Source organism: Vespa velutina, chromosome 10 (genome assembly GCF_912470025.1).
Source record: "Vespa velutina chromosome 10, iVesVel2.1, whole genome shotgun sequence".
Taxonomy (NCBI): Eukaryota; Metazoa; Arthropoda; class Insecta; order Hymenoptera; family Vespidae; genus Vespa; species Vespa velutina.
In genome coordinates this window covers 1,776,787-1,784,286 of record NC_062197.1, presented here as the reverse complement: position 1 = coordinate 1,784,286, position 7,500 = coordinate 1,776,787, and the positions used below count along the sequence as shown (strand labels likewise).

The 7,500-nt window shown below is 31.3% G+C and overlaps 3 protein-coding genes and 1 long non-coding RNA gene across 6 annotated transcripts in view; 1 reads left to right on the top strand and 3 right to left on the bottom strand.

Annotated features, from left to right (window-relative positions):
• Positions 1-4,034, bottom strand: part of LOC124952316 — a 5,778-nt gene extending 1,744 nt beyond the window's left edge. Inside the window, exons 1-2 of the long non-coding RNA XR_007101864.1 lie at positions 2,436-4,034; positions 597-781 (exon numbers count right to left, since the gene is read on the bottom strand). This is a non-coding gene — a long non-coding RNA (uncharacterized LOC124952316). The remainder of the gene's footprint in view (positions 1-596; positions 782-2,435) is intronic.
• A 571-nt stretch (positions 4,035-4,605) lies between these two features.
• Positions 4,606-6,275, bottom strand: LOC124952040. The gene is made up of 4 exons (XM_047501338.1): positions 5,897-6,275; positions 5,318-5,773; positions 4,994-5,186; positions 4,606-4,856 (listed from the first exon to the last, which is right to left on the bottom strand). Exons 1-4 carry the CDS (start codon positions 6,089-6,091, stop codon positions 4,717-4,719), a joined length of 984 nt encoding a protein of 327 aa, XP_047357294.1. The 5' UTR covers positions 6,092-6,275; the 3' UTR covers positions 4,606-4,716.
• Positions 6,276-6,696: 421 nt separating this feature from the next.
• Positions 6,697-7,500, top strand: part of LOC124952691 (zinc finger protein 583-like) — a 9,603-nt gene continuing 8,799 nt past the window's right edge. The window contains exons 1-2 of one of the 3 annotated variants that reach the window (XM_047502957.1): positions 6,697-6,799; positions 6,954-7,068. The gene's annotated coding sequence lies outside the window, so the exon portion shown is untranslated. Of the gene's footprint in view, positions 6,800-6,953; positions 7,069-7,137; positions 7,322-7,500 lie in introns of those variants that run through there. The other 2 variants (XM_047502958.1, XM_047502959.1) reach the window with 2 other exon arrangements.
• The window catches only part of LOC124952222 (protein takeout-like), a 2,674-nt gene continuing 2,472 nt past the window's right edge, over positions 7,299-7,500 (bottom strand). The window contains exon 6 of the mRNA XM_047501766.1: positions 7,299-7,447. Within this exon, the coding sequence (XP_047357722.1) occupies positions 7,299-7,447 (149 nt within the window). The remainder of the gene's footprint in view (positions 7,448-7,500) is intronic.

The following is a 7,500-nucleotide window of genomic DNA, read 5'->3' as shown; positions in this document are numbered from 1 at the left end:
TGATCGCGCGCGTACACCTGATGATGAGAAGAAGGAGGCTAACCGAACGACTCCTTTCATGTATCCATTTATCTTTATACGTATATATACTTACGTACATATGTATATGGTATATAGTTGTGATTGTACTTGCTGGAAAAAGTTTTTAGGCAAACAAAAACTGTTGGTAAATAAATGATGAAATAGTTTGGACGAGTCTGATAAATATTTTTTTGTTTTTTCTTTTTTTTGCGAAGATCGATAGAGTCCTATTTTTTGAGTAGATATAGTTCAAGGTCATCGTGAACGTTCTACTTCCGTAAATTAAAGAGGAAAATGAATTAATGAGAAGTTTCGAAGTTTAGAGAGAAAAATGTAGAAGATGATGATGATGATGATGATGATGATGATGATGAAGAAGAAGAAGAAGAAGAAGAAGGACGAAAAAAGAAAAGGAAGAAAGGTAGAAAGAAAAAACAAAAGAATTTCTTTAAAAAAGATTTAACGGGATAGATGAGAATATTCTTTCGTAAAAATGACGACAATGGGACGAATAATTTGCCAATGGCAATTGCAGTGTAGAAGTATGACCGCAGGTATAGAACCATTATACCTACCACAGTGTGTACATTATGACGAATGGAACGTGCTCCCACGAGTAATCTGCTCTTCTTCTTTTTCTTCTTCTTCTTCTTCTTCTTCTTCTTCTTCCTTCTCCGCCTCCTCCTCTTCCTCCTCGTCCTTTTATATTTCTTCGCACTCTTCTTCTCTCGGTCTAGCGCCTTTCCATCTTTCCATGGAACTATAATAAAGGTATATGTTACTTCATCGGGAAGCTTCGATGTTACATATAGTAACAGAGAATCTCTATCATTCTCTAAATAATTTCAATAATATTTCCTAACGCTATTGGAATTCCATCAATCTCGATCTGAAATTTTCATCTTACTTCGATCCCATCGAAGAATCGATCAGGGAACAGTTAGTTATTTTAAAGAAGGAATGATGAAAAGAGAAAAATAAAGAGAAAGAGAGAGAGAAAGAAAGAGATATAACAGAACAGATATCGATCAGAAAGATCATTTTCAAGGGATTCGTGGAAAATAATTTTTTTTTTTACATATTATATATATATATATATATGTGTGTGTGTGTGTGTGTGTGTGTGTGTGTAGGAAATCGAGAACACTCGATGAGAAATTTTTTATTTTTATTTGTTGGACTTTGTTGATGCGATGCAGTCGGAGCACGTTCGAAAACTCCATATCGAAGTAAAAGAAGGAGAATACAAGCAAAGAAAGAGAGAGAGAGAAAGAGATAGGAAATGTCTGTCGATGTTGTTCGGGAGGTTGGCAAAGAGAAAAAGGAAGGAAGAAAGGAAGGTGGAGGTAGAGAGAGCATCGAGGTAGCGGCCACAGCTAGGCGTGAGTCATCATGAGACAAGATCTCGGCTAAGGAGGCGGCCTTGATGCCGCAAAACTGTTGGTAATATCGGAACGACTCCATGGATCGCCAACTTCGATCCTCGTCACGTCGTTCCTCGTAATATCCTGCATCGTTCTTCTTACTGCTATTGCTGCTGCTGCTGCTGCTGCTGCTGTCGCTGTTGCTGCTGATGCTGATGCTGTTGCTGCTGCTGCTGATGCTGATGCTGTTGCTGCTGCTGTTGCTGCTGCTGCTGCTGCAGCTGATCCTGTTACTGCTGCTGATGCTGCTGCTGTTGCTATTACTGCTGATGCTGTTGCTGTTGTTGTTGCTGCTGCTGCTGCTGTTATTGTTGTTGCTGTTGCTGTAGCTGTTGCAATTGCATCGTTGTCGTCGTTCTCTTTCTCTTCGATAATAACCTTGCACTTGTTCCTGCCATTCGACTTTTTTTTTCAATGTCATCGAGACGATGATCGATCGTTCTTAATGCATATGTATATATGTATATAGCTTGAGTTAATGATTATTGTCATATAAAAAATAGATTCTTAGATATTTCATTATCAAATATACCGGAGGGAATTTTTTTTCTCTTCATTCTTTCCTTCTTCTTTTTTTTCTGTAATAAATCGATCTGTTCCATCTGTTAAATACATATGCACATATATACATATATGTACATATGTGTTGCCATCATTTAAATAGGTTTTTAGGTACTTCCTTGATTAAATATATCGAAGATCATTTTTTTTTTGTTCCGATACACACACACATACAAACATATATATATATATATACATAGAATATATAGATGCAATTAATCATTGTCATAGGAAAATATAATAGTTTCGCAGGTATTTTTGTCAATCATAAATGATAGAGTTTTTGATCGATCTATCGGTTCATTTTTAATAAAGCGATGAATAAAATTAGATATTTACTTTTCTTTTCTTTTACTTTTTTCTTTTTTTCTTCTTTTTTTTTTTTTTTTTGAGAAACGAACAGTTAATGGATTTTCAAACGGGGATTACATTCGGATCAGGATTATTTTCTCCTCTTTCCTGGAAGTTTCAAGTTCGTTGCTCCACATTCGATCGGCCGTTCCTCCGGGCAACAACAGCCGTCTTCTCCGGGAGATCTTCGTTCCGACAAGTTCTTCCTTCGACGAGGCCGCACACTTGGAGAAAGGTGCTCTCCTCCTCCTCCTCCTCCTCCTCCTCCTCCTACTCCTACTCCTCTTCCACCGTCATCTCCTCACCCCCGCCCAACTTGGATTTTCTCGTTCAGCAAAGCGCGGAGAATCGCCGACGGTGCGATAGCTAAGAGATCAAAATCGCAAAAAAAATTTAACGAAGAGAAGGGGAAGGAGGGAGGAGGGAGGAGAAGGAAAGCTCTTTTGTTCCGGGTATACGTATTATAACAATAAGTTTTATTTCACGATCGAGATACAATTGTGATAATATATCCAATCTAACGCGGAATTGCATTTTAATGATATACACATATACATACATACATACATACATACATACATACATATATATGTATATATATATATTATATTTAAATTATTTCGTAATATCGATCGTTAAAAGACCGATCGATCCTTTATGGATCATTAAGATATGAAAAAAACAAATTTGTCGTTTGGAAACTACAATAGGAACATGAAATGAAATTATTTCAAAAGATTGACATTTTTTTTTTCTTTTTTTTTTTTTTTTTTTTTTTTTTTGAATCGTGTCTTTTACGAGCGTCATTAATCGTTAAATAAACAAGTAGCTTTTAACTTGTAGAGATCGGCCTTGCGAAAGAGACAAATCCTAGCTGGTAATAGTCGAACGTATGTATGTATCTACTTGTTTGGAACGGAGTCAACCTTGCCAGAACGAAGGAAGGGAACGAAATGAAAGAAGACAGAGATAGAGAATAATGTTGCACATTTCACACACACACACACACATATATATATATATATACACATACATCCTCTGTTCGTCGTTCAAGGAACGAACAATGATTTATTCTCGCGACCTTCCGCTTCTACGTTGCGAAATCATCAAGCGAGATTATCATGGATATAGAAGGAATTATTTAGCATCGTGTCATTTGCATCATCGTCTAACTACATATGTAATCGAGCCTTCGGTTAGTTAGTTTGCTTATTTGCTTGTGCTTGCTTGCCGTTTGCTTGCCGCTTGCTTCCTTGCACGTTTACTCCGTAAAACGAGCATGAATAATTTAACGAGCGCGCGTGCCCGTATCCCATACGGAATCCCTGACTCCCATCACCGGACTTCGATCGTTATTAGGAAATGATCGAGACCACTTCTCCTTTTTTTTTTTTTCCCCTTTTTTTCTTTCCCTCTTCCCGCTCTCCCCCTCCCGCTCCCTATAAGTGCTGACGTAAATCATAAATTAAGTCATCCGGTAAAAATTATGGATTGGTATAAACGATCGATTACGATTCTTAATCATCGAGATCTATTTGTCAATTTATATCATACTTTATTTAGAATTATTACTTTTGTCCATAGATGATAAATATGATCATTAAGATAGAATTGAAAATACAAACGACGCAATAAGAAATTTATTAATAATGTTATTTCAATAAGAATGGTGGTGGTGGTGTGTGTGTGTAATTATCAGATAATATTATACATATATATATATATATATATATATATATATATATAAAATAATAATAATAATAATAATAATAATAATAATAATAATAATAATAATAATAATTATAAAATATGTACAAACAAAACTCTATTATTTTGACTTTATAAATACGCGTATATTAATAACAATAATATCACATAGAATGTTCAGGTAAACAATAAAAGTAATTGTGCGCGTCCTTAAAAGTCAATTATTCTTAATCCTAGAAATTACAACTAGTTAATATAAAAATATAAAAATAAATAGTCGTCATAAAAATTCACGGTCTCTTTTATAGAATTAAGTAAATAATATCTTGTCAGTTTGTTGATAAAAATATATATATATATATAGCTTAATATAATAGTATAGTTATAGTAATAGCGTTATAATAATAATATAGTTGTATATAATATGTATATATAAATATATATATATATATATAGCTTAATATAGTATTATAGTTATATGCATATATAAAACTATAAAGTTATATATGTATATATGTATATATATATATATATATATATATATATATATACACACGTATATGTAATAAGTCTTAAAGGAACTTTGATTTCACATGCAGCCTTATGGTTTTTTTTGTACTATTATATACCTCTTAACCTATATTTTTTGTCATTATTGACATAAACTTGATAAAAAAGCATCGTATTTTGAAGTTTTATATTCTCCAGCATCGCAAACTGACACTTGTATAGCAATCCATTCAACAAAAAAACCTGGTGGAGCTCCTACGGCGATAAATTTCATTCTGTCTCCTATAAAGTGATAAATGATAAATTAAATTAATTTTTATTGCTCTTTCCTCTCCCCACCCCGCTCCCTCCCCATTTTAAACATAACACTTAGAAATATGTATAACTAATAAATTAATACTTTTGTATTATTCTTTTACCTCTCTTTAATAGATCTGTTAGACCATATTTATCTAGACACATCTTAAAGACATAAGTATTATTTTTATGGAACAAAATTTCCTTAAAAATGTTATACTGAAATTCGCCTAAAATTAGGCCAAAGTCATTATCCATTGTATTCAGTAATATTCCTTTGCCAATTAGAAATACAGATTGTGGATTGATGAAAGACTGAAATTGAAAAGAAACAAAAAATGCAAATGTGAGAGATTTATTTGATATATATATATATATATATATATATATATATATATATATATATGTATAAATAAAAATATATCACCCATAAATAATATACTAACATTTTCAATAATTTGTAGAATTTCTTTAATTCCCAAGTCACTTATTGATGGTTCAGATAAAATATTGTTTATTATTGGTCTTTTTCCTTTAAAGACACAAGTAGCATACCATTCACAATTGTATTCATTCTCTTCAGGAATACAAGGTATAGCATCAAAAAAGATATTTGTCGAATTTATCTCATTGAGGACAATCTGAGATACGTCTAATTTTTCGCCATGATAATAAAAATTATTCGTCAAGAAATATATTTTATATTCTATTCCTGTAGTATCTTTGGTAATCAAAACACCATGATCTTTGTCTATATTAGAGATACGTCCTGAAATATATTGTAATCCTACTTTAAGACATACACTTGATCCAAGCGTTTGATCATATGGCCAACAGGCCAATGCTATCCATTCGTAAAGTCGTTGTCTTTGTTGTCTTAAAATTTGACAGGAAATTTTCACCTAAAAAAAAATAATACGTAACATACTTGAGTGAATTATTAAATCTTTCGTTTTGATTTCTTTTTTCTTTTTTTTTTTTTTTTTTTTTTTTTTTTTTTTTTTGTATCAATCTGAAAAATATACCTTCATGCCGCATTTAATGTATTTGTAGAAAGGTTCATCTTGAGATATCAATCTGCCATTGTGAAAATATTTTTCTTTCTTTAGATAAACTTTTTGCAATTTATTATCAAGTAAGAATATAATTTCGGCACTATTAACGGATAAAACACGATTGACATGACCAACGACACAGTGCAAAGAACTTTTCGTCGCCATTGTGATGAATTTTACGTTATTGAAATTATTGTCACGTTGATACAACTAAAAAAAAAGGGGAAAAGTTCGTTTTTTATATTAATTATTAAAAATATGAGAAAAAAAATCAACGAGAAGGTAATAGAAAAATATCAAATGTACGAATAGGACAAACGATTCTAATTGAGTTGATATTTTGATACAGTTTAGCCAACCTTCTTAATCTAAATTATTTATCAAAATTATATTTCAAACAAACAAAATTTACATCCTATATATATATATATATATATATATATATATATATACATTATATATTTATTTTCTAATACGTTAAATTAATTAATAACGATATAAAAACAATATAATATTGAATCAAATCGGGAATATCATTTTTCGGACTCGAAAGAAAAATACACAAAAAGAAAAAAAGAGAAACGATTGGACGTATATCTCGAAAATCCGTCTCTTCTATTGGTCGATATTATAACCTTTACGTATCACGTGACGATCAGCGCCATCTTTGTATGAAAAAAAAAAACACACACACAATCGTTGAAAATAACGATCATTTCCCTTCTAGAAAATTTCTTTCTCTTTGGTTCTTTCGACATAGCGCGCTTAACGAAGTTTCGAAAAAGCATTCGTCATTTATTCTTTTTCATTTTAACGTTATTTTTCAAAAATAATATCTATCTGATAGATTATCAACGATTGAAGAATATATCGGTACGTATTATCATCGAAATGTAATATATTTCGCGCGAGTATTAATTATTTAATTTAAAAGTAAATCTATATATTTTGCTTTTTGTTTTTCTTTTTTTTCTCCGCCACCTTTATCCCACCTAATTTCTTTTGTTTGTTTTTCTCTTTTATATAGCACCGTGAAAAATTACATCGTAGTTCATTCTCGTCCCGTTTATGGCCATGATTACTGTAACGCAACATTCGAAAGGTCTCGACGAAAATATTCTCGATCATCTTCTTTTTTTCAAGTAAGATCAAATTTTTTTTCCGAATATTCTTACGTACGAACTTAATAAGAGACGTAATGAGATGGAATTGTATTAAAAAAAAAAAAAAAAAAAAAAAAAAAAAAAAAAATGAAAAAGTATTAAAATAGGCGCGATTGTGAATTAAAAAGGATGCAATTGTATTAAAATTGTTGAAAAAGAAAAAAGGAAGAGGGAGAGAGAGAAGAGAGATAAAATCAGATAATTCAATCCTATGGAAATATGATTCTTTTTGGTAAATGCATGAAAATATTATTACAAGTATTTTTTAACAATGTATCACAGATTTTCTCCAAAGGAATTTGAAATTCTTCGAAGACCAGCAGAGAATTTTCGTTCATGAATTTATTGACTTGTTTACCTGTGATAAAAAAAAAAAAAAAAACAAGATAAAGAGTTATGTCAGACATTTTT